General features: G+C 34.2%; 1 protein-coding gene across 1 annotated transcript; it reads left to right on the top strand.

Moving 5' to 3' along the window:
* Positions 1-14149: 14149 nt before the first annotated feature.
* Positions 14150-15943, top strand: LOC129745590 (ADP-ribosylation factor-like protein 1). The gene is made up of 4 exons (XM_055738746.1): positions 14150-14434; positions 14588-14804; positions 14873-14984; positions 15150-15943. Exons 1-4 carry the CDS (start codon positions 14431-14433, stop codon positions 15357-15359), a joined length of 543 nt encoding a protein of 180 aa, XP_055594721.1. The 5' UTR covers positions 14150-14430; the 3' UTR covers positions 15360-15943.
* Positions 15944-16786: the final 843 nt, after the last annotated feature.

The raw sequence follows: 16786 nt of genomic DNA, 5'->3' as shown, positions 1-16786 counted from the left end.
CCGCAATGTGTTAAGTTCATGATCTCTTGATTTAATGAACACCTCAATAATTGATGTTGATCGTCAAGTTTCTTTACAACCTAAACTTTTTTTCTGATTTATGAGTCTGCATTCTGAATCTCAATTCTGAACTCAAAATGCTCTTTGAATCTTTATACGAAATTCCATACGATTTCTGAAAATTACAAAAAATACTTTTTTTTTTCGATTATAGTCGTTTTACCATCTTTATGGCATTCGCGACTTTTTCAACGTTGAAATTGGCGGATCGTTATTGAAAAACTTATCCGGTACAACTGTGTTCGATTATTACTCTTGGGCTCGAACTCGCGGACATCGGCTCAGGAGACAACAGACTTGCCAACTGAGCTATATCACAAGCCCTACAAAAAATACGATTTCCGAATCTTATTCCGGATCAGAATTTTATGAGCCCAGTTCTACAGCCCTCAATCATGAATCTATGATTTAAACTCTGTAGTTCAGGTTTAATCTAAATTCACTACTTATATTAATTATTTTTAATCTGTATTGTAAATCCAAAATTAAATATGAATAAAGAAAAATTTGATTTTGACTTTTCAATTTTGGATTGCCATTTCATAGCTTTAAATTTTTGAATTTTGTGTAAGAATTAAGTTTAAGAACTTCAAATTTGAATATAAATCAAAATTTCCTTTTTTTCATATTGGGAAAACTTTTATCAAAATATTGAAAATGCAAGAAAAACAGGGATCAAATTTGACATGAAATATAAAACCAAATTTGAACCAGGATTTCAAAGCCGCTTTCCATTTCTAATTTCTTATGATCATTCGAACTGAAAATCAAGAATCCTTAATTGGATACAGAATCCGGAATACGAATATAGGAATACAATTTTGGTTATGGGATTTATAGAATCAGGACCTCTGAAATAGGTTTAATTTATTTCAAAATTTAGTATTCAGACCTGAGTTTTCATGAACAAGTGAGATAATTTTGAAAAAGTGTAGCAGAATTTCAGACTTAGGATGGGTTTTAGAAGTTTCGGCATTGGGTTTAAGTCTAGATTGTTACTCTTCTGAATTTAAAATTTTGATTGTAGAGTAAAATTCCTCGCTTGCAATATTGGATCCTCAACCCCCTAACCTACCTCCCCCCCCCCCCCCCCCTTCCCTACGGCTATGCTTGATGGACATATTGTTCTCATTTTTTTTAAATTTAATCATCATGAAATGAAGGATCAATATTTGATAGCAAAAGACAACAAAATTCACATTTTTCCGAGATTAAAAAATTTTTAAAAACTAGTCCCGACTGGCCTTGTTGAATTCAAGCTTACATTTGAAGACTGTTGTACCGTAATCCGGGGTAAGATTGACCAGTTTTTTCAATAAATTTCTATTATTTTTTTCTGTTAAGGGGAATATGGCATGTTTTAAATTTTTAAAACCAGTACTGGGTCCTATGAACGTAAAACATGGATGCAGAAATTTATTAGACTACTTTAAATTTGATTTAAAAATCTTTTAGTCTCTGTTCAGAATTTGATGCTTTGGGGTGACATTGATCAGTCTCTATTTTGACTGTTTTAACGAGTTTTCTTGATCATAAAGGATACAAAACACCTTCATAATATTTACAAATGCTAGTTTCTCAATTTAACCTTGATTTTTAACGTTTTATTTTAAAAATATGTATGATCGAAAAAAGACTATGATGCTGCCTACATTTAGGGGCGAAAATTAAAATAATTGCTAAATTGTTTGAGCTTCAAAATACAAATGGAATTTTACCTTCACTCATTCCCCTAGGCCCTCCCACTAATTCCATTTTCATTTTTTCTTCAAAGTTAACGATTTATAAGGTTCCTATCCATTTATCCAATACGGGCTACTCTTGAAAAATGTCCTCATTTTTTAAATATCAAAAATTTAACATTAAATGACTATAAAAAATAGCACTGTAACTGTTCATATACAAAGAAAAAAAGTTGTTCTTTCACATTAAACAAACCGTTTGCTTCCAAACGCTTTTTGGTATCATCAGGAGAGCTCTTTGTTTGCGAGCCTTGAAAAATAGATATTTAAAGATTTTCAAATTAGATTTTTACTTGCAGAAAAAAATTTCAAGTACAAACCAAATTTTGCTTATTTGATACTCGATTCATAGGCTTTCAAACGTAGAAAACATTTTTCGAAAATTCAAACTATAGACTGAGTTATTAATGATATTGTGGAAAAGTTTATTGTTGGTCAAATTTACCCCAGTGATCAATATTACCCCGTTTTACGGTACCATGTTCCAAATATATTAAAAAAAAAAGGTTTTAATGCAAAGATCTGCATGCAAAATTTTGAACGAAAACAGGCCTATCGTGTGTAATTTTTTCTGAGGAAACAAATGATGGCTGTTTTGGCCACCGCAAGCTTCAGAAAATGGAGTTAGGGGAGATGAGGGCATAACGAGCACCCAGGGCATAATGAGCACTACGCTTTTCTACGAAAGTACGTATTTTCTTAAATAAATTTTCATGAGGATTTGTTTCGTACTTCCTATAGTATTAATTTTTCACAAAAAAGGAATCTCCCTATCATCTTTACAGAGATATTTAATAAAAACTAGCTTGGTTCTCAAGTTACGAAAATATTATAATTTTTGAGCACCACGAAATAAGCTCTTATGATGTTAAAATAACCTTGATCTATAATGTACGCACTGCAACATGATGTACACATTGTTTCTCAATTTTTACCATCATAAAATTTTTGATTTTTCACTTTTATCAATTTTAAAACACGTTTTTACTTAAATTTGTTGACTAGGGGCATATAGAGCACCATATTATAGAGGCATAATGAGCATTTTCTGCCGTAGAATCTAGCAGTGAATTAAAATTGATTTATAGCGCCACACCTTGACTAGTTTTCATCCGACGATTTAGCCTATTGGTACACAGCAAAAAAATTCTAAAAGTATACGCAATCTAAAACGTGTGGCATCTATTTTTTCCCTAGTGTAATTGAAAAAAGATGTAATTTCAAACTATTTTTGGTCTATTTTTCATCGCTTTAAAATAAAAAGTGTAAAATTAAATTCGATGCTATAAATTTACACTGCATGATCTAGAAAGCAACTTTGGGAGATAATTTTATATCAAAAACGATGTAAATTATGACAGACTCATTGTTTACCTTTCTTTCACGGCTTGAGTTTATGTGTTTCTACTCGAGATGATGATAGCAAAAGTAAAAAGTGAAAGCCCATGTCGTAAGATCGCAGAGGTTCTAACTTCAAGGCTCCATACAGGCACCGTACGAGCAAGATTTGCTGTTTGCTGAAAGCGGTAGGGGGAAGTGTCCCTAAATGCGCATGTTAGGTAATATGCGCATACAGCCGATTGACGATATGGCTAGAGATTCATCATATCTAATCAGTGCAGTTTGAGGGTAGTACGCTTTTAGTACATGGCATGAAAAAATTAAATTGTTATATAAAGTCGAAAAAATTTAAAAATTCAAACAAGATTTTTGTCAGTTTTGATATAATATATTGAATTTTAATTATCGTGCGTACAGATTCTGTGAACAAAAATTTTAATGGTTTTTCTTTCTTATCCATCTGGAAATCGGAAATTCAACAAATTGAAGCTTTTGGCAAAGTTGTAGATGATAAGATATTGGAATACGAGACAGGTTCTGAATGCCCATATCAAGGCAGGTTAAATGCCTATATCAAGAAAAATAGATTATTCTTATAAGTTTTTTACTTCCTATCATTTAAACATTAAATCTACGCTCAAATCACGATCTTACAGCGAAAAAAGAAGAACTTCATACTGATCCGATAAAAATATAATATGAACAAAATATTACCATGAAATATGGCCATATGGTATACTTAACTATGTTTCATGCAAAAGAACTAGTGATGTAAAAAATTTCACCAAAATTTCAACCTTGACGTATGCCTAACATCCGTTTCTACCATTTTCAATTAAATAATTTCAAAATATTGCGAGTGTAAATGAAATATAGCTTAAAACATAAATATGCGCATTTAGCCCGCCGGTTTCGGAAATCGGCTATTTTGACTTCTTTTATTATAAAATAATTTTCACAAAAACTGTAAGTGATTTTAACAGAAAAATTGCTCTTACGTATAGAAAACAGATGTCCGCTCATGTGCGTATAGTTTTCAGGCTCCTATCTATCGGAATATGGGAGAAAATGAGTGTTTTCCTTAATATGCGCATATTACCTGCCTCTCCCCTATATGAATAAAAAAAGCCCGAGAAAGCTATGGAATTCCGAACGGATGAAGGTAAATGAAGTGGAATACAGAATAAAAACTAAATATTTTGAAATGAACAGTTTTTCTTTCTTTTTTTACAGTGACCTGGATCCGGATTGGCCGGAACAGAAATCCTCCCAACAGAAATTCGACTGGTGACACCGACCAGGGTGCAAATCTTCTGCAACGTTTGCTGCAACTTCCGGCGCTGCCCATTATGTGTGAAATTTTTTTACTGTAAGTGCTTGGTTTGAAAATAATTGTTTAATAAAAATAATCATTGCATCTTTGTACTTTTTATAAAGGCTTTTAATATTTGAAACATGAATATTTACTAAAAAATGCAAATATCCAGAATAAATTCTAAAATTTTACATCGCAGTGTATTTTTACACGACAATAATCCGTTCCATTTTAGTGCATCGCTTTCGATCTAAATTTACACGCCGTGATAGAATTTTAGATCAAAAACGATGTTCCGTTTTCGTGCATCGTTTCCGATCTAAAATTACACGAATAATTTTTGCTGTGTAAGGTGTCGGAGAGGTAATCAAAAGACTAGAGTTAGATTTCTGTTCGGGTGATTTTTTTCCATTCACAATTCATGATCGATTTTTTTTATTGTTACATTATACGGCTAGTAGCATCATCCTCCGAACAAAGCACTTAATGTATGAGCGTGCGTGAATTGTTTGTATTCTACAAACAGACCTAGATTATTTTGTTATTGCTTTGTTTGATGAATCTACTACTCACCTGACTTCATCGAATTGAATTCGCTGCTAGATTCCCCGGTAAAAACGCACATCTTGCTCTGATTAATGGTGCTCATACTGCCTCAGGGGGGGGTTCTCATTATGCCTCCACAGTGGCTGGTTTTCAGCTTTTGGCAAAAATTTTTAAAATGCATTTTTAACGTTTTCATCTAGTTTTTCACATTTCAGCCCGTTAGGGAATAGGCTTTTCAAGTGTCTGAACCCGAAACAATAATGTAACCTCCATATTATAGCTATTTTCTATGGTTAAATAACCGTTTTCCTTAAGGTGGCCATTATGCCCCCATCTCCCCTATGGCTGCTTTTACTTTCAATTCCCCTATATTTTTTAATTATTTCTGAAAAAAGCATGTTTGGACTTGAACATTTTGAACCAAATAGGTTGTATCTTGTGTGATTTTTTTCGAGCAATCGAATTAAGGCTGTTTGAGCCCCCGCACACTTCTAGAAATGAAGTTATGGCTGTTTTACCTTCAATTCCCCTACATTTTTCAAATTGTTAAGAAAATGCATGTTCGGACTTGAAAATTTTGAACCTTTTGGAACATATCTTGTGTGATTTTTTCCGAGGAATCCAATGAAAGCTGTTTGAGCCACCGCACGCTCCGGAAAATGGAGTTATGGCTGTTTTTACCCTTAATTCCCCTACATTTTTCAATAATGTCAGAAAAAAGCATGTTCGGACTTGAAATTTTTGAACCAAATGGGTTGTAGCCACCGCACGGATTGGAAACAGAAGTTATGGCTGTTTCACCCTCAATTTCCCTACATTTTTCAAATTGTTAATGAAAAGCATGTTCGGACTTGAAATTTTTTAATCAAATGGAACATTTCATGTGTGATTTTTTTCGAGGAATGGAACGAAGTCTGTTTGACACACCGCACGCATCGGAAACAGGAGTTATGGCTGTTTTACCCTCATATCCCTTTCATTTTTCAAAAAGTTCAGAAAAACCATGATCGGACTTGAAAATTTTTAACCAAAAGAGACTTATCTCATGCAATTTTTTCCGAGGAATCCAATGAAGGTTGTTTGAACCACCGCACGCTTTGAAATATGGAGTTATGGCTGTTTTTACCCTCAATTCCCCTACATTCTTCTATGATTTCAGAAAAAAAGTAGGAGAATTGAGGGTAAAACCAGTTATTACTCCATATTTCAAAGCGTGTGGTGGTTCAAACAGCCTTCATTGGATTCCTCGGAAAAAATTGCATAAGATAAGTCTCGTTTGGTTCAAAATTTTCAAGTCGGATCTCGGTTTTTCTGAACTTTTTGAAAAATGAAAGAGAATTGAGAGTAAAACAGCCATAACTCCTGTTTCCGATGTGTGCGGTGTGTCAAATAGGCTTCGTTGCATTCCTCGAAAAAAATCACACATGATACGTTACATTTGGTTCAAAATTTTCAAGTCCAAACATGCTTTTTCTTAACAATTTGAAAAATGTAGGGAAATTGAGGGTAAAACAGCCATAACTTCTGTTTGCAATCCATGCGGTGGCTCAAATAGGCTTCGTTGGATTCCTTGGAAAAAATTACATAGGATACAACCCATTTGGTACAAAACTTTCAAGTCCGAACATGCTTTTTTCTGAAATCGTTGGAAAATGTAGGGGAATTGAGGGTAAAAACAGCCATAACTCCATTTGCCAAAGCGTGCGGTGGCTCAAACAGCCTTCATTAGATTCCTTGGAAAAAATCACACAAGATACGTCCCAATAAATTCAAAATTTTCAAGTCCGATCATGCGTTTTCTTAACAATTTGAAAAATGTAGGGGAATTGAAGGTAAAACAGCTATAACTCCATTTTTCGAAGCGTGCGGTGGCTCAAACAGCCTTCATTCGAATCCTCGAAAAAAAAACTCCACAAATACAATCCAGTTGGTTCAAAATTACCAAGTCCCAATATCCTTTTTCTGAGCTATTTGAAAAAAGTTGGGCAATTGAGGATAAAACAGCCATAACTCCTGTTTCCAATCCGTGCGGTGACTCAAATAGGCTTCGTTGGATTCCTCGAAAAAAAATTACATAGGATACAACCCATTTGGGTCAAAATTTTCAAGTCCGAACATGCTTTTTTCTGAAATTATTGAAAAATGTAGGGGAATTGAGGGTAAAAACAGCCATAACTCCATTTTCCGAATCGTGCGGTGGCTCAAACAGCCTTCATTGGATTCCTCGGAAAAAATCACACAAGACACGTTCCAAAAGGTTCAAAATTTTCAAGTCCGAACATGCATTTTCTTAACAATTTAAAAAATGTAGGGGAATTGAAGGTAAAACAGCCATAACTTCATTTCTAGAAGTGTGCGGGAGCTCAAACAGCCTTCATTCGATTGCTCGAAAAAAACCACCCAAGATACTACCCATTTGGTTCAAAATTTTCAAGTTCGAACATGCTTTTTTCTGAAATTATTGAAAAATGTAGGGGAATTGAGGGTAAAAACAGCCATAACTCCATTTTCTGAAGCGTGCGGTGGCCAAAACAGCCTTCATTCGATTCCTCAGAAAAAAATACACACGATAGGTCTGTTTTCGTTCAAAATTCTCTGGTTCGAAACAGTATTTTTCTGGAATGTTTACAAAATATAAGGGAATTAGGGGTTAAAAAGGCAGTATATCTCCGTTCGCAAGCTTGTGCGGCATTTGAAACTATGTCCAATAGATTTCCGGAAATTTTCACATAAGGAAAGTATAATTTCATAGATTTGGGTCATGTAGGACGAAAGGTATTGAATTTCTTCGCGGTTTGTACACTTTTTTCCCCATTATGCGACGGATAAGAAAAATAGACGTGGATAAACTGCCTGCGGAAGTCCTACGCTTCTGGAGTGCACTCCAATGGAAAATTTTGCTGCAATTTATATTTCTTACCATAACGGCAATATAAATTGCTTTTTATCCCAAAAACACGGAGTGGAAAATTTTGGAAATTCAAGAGTGTACCAACAAGGAAAATTTCTTAGTTCTTAGAAGCTCTAGCATTTTCGTGTATTCCCGCTTTGAATGATCACCCCGATCACCATCCCCATAGGACCGCGCATGTTTCAGATTCATATTTAAGATTGAGATTTCAAATTCAGATTTCATACTGAGATTCCTGGTTCAAATTTAAAGTTCAGATTTTAGAATCAGATTTCGGAGCAGGATTTGGTATTCTGGTAAAGATTATAGTTCTCAATTGTCAACACAAAAACCTTATTTGGCCCCATTGAACTAAAGATCTGAGCCATCCCAAAAAACTCATTCTAAATCTTAGATAAAGAAGCATTATTTTCTTAATATTACCGAAACTGCAGTCATTCCAAATTGCTCAAGAATCCACCAACTCACAACAAACCTCATTAGTCGAAATACGTGTTGATTACTGGAACTACACAAACCAGACCCGATTTCGATCGCAAAACTGAAAGAGTGAAAGTTATTTATTGAAAGCAATGCAATGGCCAAAAGTCATGCCATTTCTGCGTCGTTCCTCTATGCAGTGGTCCGTCTAAAAACTGTGACCAATTCTTGGTATGAGCAATCGCATCATGCAAAGCAACGTCTGATGTCCTTTTAGAAATCCTTTGGGGACAGTTCAACAATAAATAAAAAATGAAAACAGAACACCATCCATGACAAAAGTCGTTGGCTGGCTGGAGGAAAGCATAGACAGACATTCCCAAAAATGCATCGTTCATAATAAGAAAACTTGTATCGCGAATGAAGGCCTATATAGACAAGTGAGCAGGAAAAAAACGCATTCTCATTTGCGTTGACAAGATCGGACCCGTCTTTCTTGCTCCGTTCCGGTAAAATACGGTTCAATTTTTGATTGGACATTCATGTTTATGGCAAAACTACCCACCCTTCCTCCCTTTTGGCCCTGAATGGCCAAACGGTCATATTTTCATGTGTACTAAAAATGTGAGTTTATGTTTGACTGGCCGAGGAGCGAAAAATCTGTACATACACGCCAGAAAACAAGGTCACATTGAAAGCCTGGCACAGAGGGCTTGTGTACAGTTACATTTCGGTTGCAAAAGATCCGGATTGGAACAGAAATGATAAATCATCTCCAACGCGCCCTGGCTCGAAGACAACGACGACGACGACGACGACCGGCCCCTCTTTTGGATGGCCAGAAACGCCGAAAAAGGATTTTTTTGGCATCCAGTCGGAGTGAAAGTATGTATGTGAAGATGTCATTATGAAGGCTCCAGTAGAATTTACAATTAATAATGGCGAGAGGAAAAAAAATGAAATCGTGAAATGTGCTGCTGATTACGTTCGAAATGTATAAGCCTACATATTTATGTGATCAATTAGAGTATACGAGTTTGTTGTAGTATTTTTTTTATTCCTCTTAGAGGTTTCAGCTTTCATTTAACGGCACTGTCAGAGTTTGAGGATACAGTGCTTGTTATATTTAAAAAAAAGTAATCCAAATACTATTATAATTTAAGGTGCAAATTGTATTAAAATAATTTCTCTGATAATTTCTTAAAACGCCCCCGCTTTCCCATTTTTTGGTGGTGTCTCGCTTTTAGTAAAGTTTTAATCATAAGCAAATTTTTTCCATAAAAGAGGATTACGTGTCTACATGCCATGATGCTCTTAAGCTTTTCTCATACAACATTCATTGCCTACACAAAGGCGTTAAATGTTAAAGCTAAGCGTAAGTTATGCTTCTGATCCTAAAATCTGTAATCCCAAACTGAATAGAACCTATAATAGTTCGAATCATTTTATTTTTGGATTACATTAACTCACAAAATTCATTAATTGAAATTTTAAAATCAATTGCAGACAACTTTCTGAATACTTGAATTTTGATTTCTGTGTCCCATATCGTGTTCAAAACTTATCCCCGAGTTGACTGCACAGATTTTTTCGAAAGAAACAACTTTTGTTCCGTCATGTTCTTTCAGCATCTTTCTCCAACGTTGAGAAATCAATGACAGATATGCATGTATAGGCACCGTTGGATGGAGGAATGGTAAAATCAATTAATAATTTAACTTTTATGAATATAAAGTAAGTTTTTCTGTCCTTCCCGAAAGTTTATGATGGGGTTTTCTCTGCTTCTCTCTGTCTCTGCCTCAGCCTCCGTTGTCGGTCATATTTTCGTTTTGCACATATTTTGCCATTCAGTCACCCAATCAATTCCCTGCTGCAACCATCTGAACTGATCGAGCTTGGAATCTCGGCAGCAGAGGGCAAAGGGTCTTTGTTTGGGTTCCCGGCTAGCCTGACTGAACACTGATCAGAGTGGCCAGGAGATGTGGCGAACGAGGAACTCGGAAGAAATACCTTTGCGTGAAAACGTGTTCATGTGTAGATTGTTGGTGATGGAGAGACACACACAATAGCCATCGTTTTCTTCGCGGGCCAGAAGTGGCCTTATAGTTTGATAGCTGATGCGAAGGGCACAAGTTGCAATCATGAACACATCACATAAGAATGCTGAGGCAGGCGCATTCCTACGCATGATAGGTCTCGTAATCATGACTCGGATTTTAATGGTTCAAAATAATATTCAAAACAGAAGTGTGTTTGTCTTCAATTATTGTTTTTATTGTTTCAATTACAGTCGTTTTAATGTGTTTATGTCATTCGTGACTTATATCAACCATGCAGTTGGCGGAAAGTCATTGAAATACTTTTCCGGTACAACTGTGATCGATGTTTACTCTTGGCCAACTGAGCTATAACAAGTTGTTGTTCTACAAAAAACAAAAAACAAAAAACAAAAAACAAAAAACAAAAAACAAAAAACAAAAAACAAAAAACAAAAAACAAAAAACAAAAAACAAAAAACAAAAAACAAAAAACAAAAAACAAAAAACAAAAAACAAAAAACAAAAAACAAAAAACAAAAAACAAAAAACAAAAAACAAAAAACAAAAAACAAAAAACAAAAAACAAAAAACAAAAAACAAAAAACAAAAAACAAAAAACAAAAAACAAAAAACAAAAAACAAAAAACAAAAAACAAAAAACAAAAAACAAAAAACAAAAAACAAAAAACAAAAAACAAAAAACAAAAAACAAAAAACAAAAAACAAAAAACAAAAAACAAAAAACAAAAAACAAAAAACAAAAAACAAAAAACAAAAAACAAAAAACAAAAAACAAAAAACAAAAAACAAAAAACAAAAAACAAAAAACAAAAAACAAAAAACAAAAAACAAAAAACAAAAAACAAAAAACAAAAAACAAAAAACAAAAAACAAAAAACAAAAAACAAAAAACAAAAAACAAAAAACAAAAAACAAAAAACAAAAAACAAAAAACAAAAAACAAAAAACAAAAAACAAAAAACAAAAAACAAAAAACAAAAAACAAAAAACAAAAAACAAAAAACAAAAAACAAAAAACAAAAAACAAAAAACAAAAAACAAAAAACAAAAAACAAAAAACAAAAAACAAAAAACAAAAAACAAAAAACAAAAAACAAAAAACAAAAAACAAAAAACAAAAAACAAAAAACAAAAAACAAAAAACAAAAAACAAAAAACAAAAAACAAAAAACAAAAAACAAAAAACAAAAAACAAAAAACAAAAAACAAAAAACAAAAAACAAAAAACAAAAAACAAAAAACAAAAAACAAAAAACAAAAAACAAAAAACAAAAAACAAAAAACAAAAAACAAAAAACAAAAAACAAAAAACAAAAAACAAAGAACAAAAAACAAAAAACAAAAAACAAAAAACAAAAAACAAAAAACAAAAAGCAAAAAACAAACCTAAAATCAAAAAAAATAGTAAAACAGGACAATAGAAGCACAGAAAACAAATAAACAATAACAGAAAAACAGAACAGAAAAACAGAATAACAGAATAACAGAAAAACAGAAAAACAGAAAAACAGAAAAACAGAAAAACAGAAAAACAGAAAAACAGAAAAACAGAAAAACAGAAAAACAGAAAAACAGAAAAACAGAAAAACAGAAAAACAGAAAAACAGAAAAACAGAAAAACAGAAAAACAGAAAAACAGAAAAACAGAAAAACAGAAAAACAGAAAAACAGAAAAACAGAAAAACAGAAAAACAGAAAAACAGAAAAACAGAAAAACAGAAAAACAGAAAAACAGAAAAACAGAAAAACAGAAAAACAGAAAAACAGAAAAACAGAAAAACAGAAAAACAGAAAAACAGAAAAACAGAAAAACAGAAAAACAGAAAAACAGAAAAACAGAAAAACAGAAAAACAGAAAAACAGAAAAACAGAAAAACAGAAAAACAGAAAAACAGAAAAACAGAAAAACAGAAAAACAGAAAAACAGAAAAACAGAAAAACAGAAAAACAGAAAAACAGAAAAACAGAAAAACAGAAAAACAGAAAAACAGAAAAACAGAAAAACAGAAAAACAGAAAAACAGAAAAACAGAAAAACAGAAAAACAGAAAAACAGAAAAACAGAAAAACAGAAAAACAGAAAAACAGAAAAACAGAAAAACAGAAAAACAGAAAAACAGAAAAACAGAAAAACAGAAAAACAGAAAAACAGAAAAACAGAAAAACAGAAAAACAGAAAAACAGAAAAACAGAAAAACAGAAAAACAGAAAAACAGAAAAACAGAAAAACAGAAAAACAGAAAAACAGAAAAACAGAAAAACAGAAAAACAGAAAAACAGAAAAACAGAAAAACAGAAAAACAGAAAAACAGAAAAACAGAAAAACAGAAAAACAGAAAAACAGAAAAACAGAAAAACAGAAAAACAGAAAAACAGAAAAACAGAAAAACAGAAAAACAGAAAAACAGAAAAACAGAAAAACAGAAAAACAGAAAAACAGAAAAACAGAAAAACAGAAAAACAGAAAAACAGAAAAACAGAAAAACAGAAAAACAGAAAAACAGAAAAACAGAAAAACAGAAAAACAGAAAAACAGAAAAACAGAAAAACAGAAAAACAGAAAAACAGAAAAACAGAAAAACAGAAAAACAGAAAAACAGAAAAACAGAAAAACAGAAAAACAGAAAAACAGAAAAACAGAAAAACAGAAAAACAGAAAAACAGAAAAACAGAAAAACAGAAAAACAGAAAAACAGAAAAACAGAAAAACAGAAAAAAAATCAGAAAACCGAAAACCGAAGAAACACAAAAAACAGACAAAAGGGGAAAACAGAAAAACAGAAAAACAGAAAAACAAAAAACAGAAAAACAAAAAACAGAAAATACAGAAAAACAGAAAAACAGAGAAACAGAAAAACAGAAAAACAGAAAAACAGAAAAACAGAAAAACAGAAAAATAGAAAAACAGAAAAACAGAAAAACAGAAAAACAGAAAAACAGAAAAACCGAAAAATAGAAAAACAGAAAAACAGAAAAACAGAAAAACAGAAAAACAGAAAAACAGAAAAACAGAAAAACAGAAAAACAGAAAAACAGAAAAACAGAAAAACAGAAAAACAGAAAAACAGAAAAACAGAAAAACAGAAAAAACAGAAAAACAGAAAAACAGAAAAACAGAAAAACAGAAAAACAGAAAAACAGAAAAACAGAAAAACAGAAAAACAGAAAAACCGAAAAACAGAAAAACAGAAAAACAGAAAAACAGAAAAACAGGAAAACAGAGAAGCAGAAAAGCAGAAAAACAGAATAACAGAATAACAGGAAAATAGAATAGCGAAATAGAAAACGAAAAAACAGAAAAACAGAAAATCTGAAAAACAGAAAAACAGAAAATAGTAAAACAGAAAAGCAAAAAAAACAGATAAATAGAAAAACAGAAAAAACTGGAAAACAAAAAAACAGAAAAGCAGAAGAACAGAATAGCAGAAAAACAGAAAAAAAAAACAGAAACACACGAAAAAGAAATACAGAAAAGCAGAAAAACAGAAATAACAGAAAAACGGAAAATTAGAACAACAGAAAAACAAAAGAAAAAAAACAGAAAATGGAAAACAGAATGCCAAAGGCGGATAATGGAAATAAGAAAATGGAAAACTGAAAGCGAAAATGGAAAACAAAAATAGAAAAAAATAAATAAAAAAAGCACAAAACTGAACCATAAACAAAAACAGGTTTATCAAAACCAACAATTACCCTACCATTTTGAGTATCAGAAACTGGCTAGCTCTAAAAGGTAGTACATTTCGAACGATCAGTTGCACTTATTTCTTATAGGGATTCTTACACGTCAACGAAACTGTCAAATCGGTACGAAAACTGCCAGACTGCCGAATCGTCTAATTTATGCTGCAGATATCGAAAGTGGCCAGAATTTTTCCTCATATTTTCCGATTTTCATCGTTTATCACCGTAATCTTTGGAGCTTACTTCGATTCAACGTTTGGTTAGCTTCCCTGGGCTCGGGGAAAAAGGAAAAGAAACATTGCTTTTAGCGGAAGGTGAAGGATTCTTTCGGTGACAACAAAACAGGGAAAATATGGGTGAGTAATGTTTCCATACATTCGGGGGGGAGTTAGTTGGGGCCAACAATAAATAATATGTTGCGAGCTCGGAATACCGTTGGCTTAATCGGTGGATCGATTGAATGAGCGCGGCTCGGCTAATTATCGTCTGCATATCTGTTTTATCCGTAGGAGGCTTGTTCAGCTACTTTCGTGGCCTTTTGGGGAACCGGGAGATGCGAATTCTGATCCTAGGTCTGGACGGTGCAGGGAAGACTACCATCCTGTACCGGTTACAGGTCGGTGAAGTGGTCACTACGATTCCGACCATCGGATTCAACGTCGAGCAGGTCACATACAAAAACCTCAAGTTTCAGGTGTGGGATTTAGGTGGCCAAACCAGCATAAGGTAAGTGGACTGAATCTTCGGGAACAATTATTGGAAAGTTTCTATGGTTTCCCTTCTGTATGTTTCAGGCCCTACTGGCGATGTTATTACAGCAACACAGACGCCATCATCTATGTGGTAGATTCAGCCGATAAGGATAGGATAGGCATTTCGAAAGATGAACTGCTGTACATGTTAAGGGTGAGTGAAGCTTTTAGATAAGGAAATCTGTTGCGGCATGCTAAGATAATCTCGCTGAACGGCTGAGTCGTTTGCTCTGAAGGTCGTTTATTCAATGTCAAGAAAATAACTACTTTATTATTGAGTTCTCGAGTTCCTAAAAGTTTGTTATTTTTCCACCAACAGGAAGACGAGCTAACCGGCGCTATTCTGATGGTGCTGGCGAACAAACAAGACATGGAGGGTTGCATGAGCGTAGCAGAAGTCCACCAGGCCCTGGGACTGGAAGCACTCAAAAACCGAACGTTCCAAATCTTCAAAACGTCGGCCACCAAGGGCGAAGGACTAGACCAGGCAATGGATTGGCTGGCTAGCGCGTTACAGGCGCGGAAATAGTTTAGCTCCCCATCAAAAAACCCAAACCAGAATGCCCCAACCTTCCTGTCACTAGAACTAAGCTAGGTTCGCAATGAGAGATATGATGATGACGATGCCACTCCGACGAACTTTCCGACGATCAACCACAAAGGCCAATACGGTGGAATGCTGTAGCGCGGGGTTGGCTTTAAACAGAGACAAAAAACAACAAAACTGAAATCTAGAACAGCAACAAAACTTTACACAGAACCTTAAAGTGCATAAGATTATAAACTTTCTATCCCGAATGTGAGTTGTTTAAGGTCCGTTCCCCCCACTTTTCGAGGCACTCCAGTAAGCGTACGTTTAATTTTATTTTTGGCTAGTTTATGTGACGATTATTGGTTTTGCGATGAGAAAACTGGAAAACAAAACGATTCAATTGTTCGAAGCATCCTTGTGGGAAACCTAAGTTTGCATTTTTCATCCTTTTTTGCTCAGTTCGACCATGCTTTGCGAGAGAAAAGAACACCCGGGTGCAAAGCTTGCAGCATACGGTTGATAGAAGATTCTTGTCGCATTAATTTAAATTATCTTAAAAGTAATATATAAATATACATTAACGCTAGAATCAGTTTTCCTTGAAAGTGATGACCTGATACATGTGTGAATCTTCAGACTTTGTAGTTTTTAGCAGAATAAGAATTCAATTTAAAATTAAAGTCACTATAAAAATAGTTGCTTGATAAGGACTTCCATGTAAGACTTTCCATTTCGGCTGCATGGTACCATCCGATTCCCGATAGAAACCGAGATCCGTAGAATCTCGGCTGGAAATCGCTTCGGCAATCATTTGAATTGATCTAACGAGTTCTGTAGATACCCGATCCAAGTACCGTTGGTCGATAACAGCTCCGTCCATGCGCTGTATTAATAATTTCAACTCTATTGAATCACACGAACACACTTTCTTGTCCCGCCAACAGGGACACTTGGCGGGACGTTTGGCTGTTTCATCACACGGACTCGCGAGTAGTTCGTCTTCACTAACGGTGTCCATATTAGGGTCAACTGAAGACATTTAGAAGTTTCTAGAGATTCTCAAAACGAAGTACACATTTTCTCGAGAAGGTACTAATGAAAGCAATATACATTGCCACGTTGGGCTCTCGAATACCTATTCCGTGATGGTGCTGTTATCTTGGACTTAGCTGGCGGGAACCGCATTTCATGAATTCAGCCGCTCGCTGCGAGACGGACGCTGTTGGGGTCGCCCCTGACCTGGAGAACAGACGCGTGTGGGCCACCTTCTCAGTCTGCATGCCACCAAAGCAACCAACAGGGTTCGGTACCCGATCTCTGCTGAGGTGACTTGCACCCCAGTTGGCGGCACCCTGTGGCTTACTTCATGATGCCGCGCCGATCCTCCGGTGCATAGGGCCGTGGTAAAAGACCTCCACTGTGAT

Source organism: Uranotaenia lowii, chromosome 2 (genome assembly GCF_029784155.1).
Source record: "Uranotaenia lowii strain MFRU-FL chromosome 2, ASM2978415v1, whole genome shotgun sequence".
NCBI lineage: Eukaryota > Metazoa > Arthropoda > Insecta > Diptera > Culicidae > Uranotaenia > Uranotaenia lowii.
The sequence above is the reverse complement of the archived record's forward strand: the minus strand, read 5'-3'. Positions and strand labels throughout refer to the sequence as shown.

What these genes read in the sequence shown, in the direction of transcription:
- LOC129745590 (XM_055738746.1), top strand. An exon ending in GGTGGCCAAACCAGCATAAG is followed by an intron (nt 14,805 to 14,872) that starts GTAAGTGGACTG and finishes TGTATGTTTCAG; the next exon opens with GCCCTACTGGCGATGTTATT. An exon ending in AACTGCTGTACATGTTAAGG is followed by an intron (nt 14,985 to 15,149) that starts GTGAGTGAAGCT and finishes TTCCACCAACAG; the next exon opens with GAAGACGAGCTAACCGGCGC.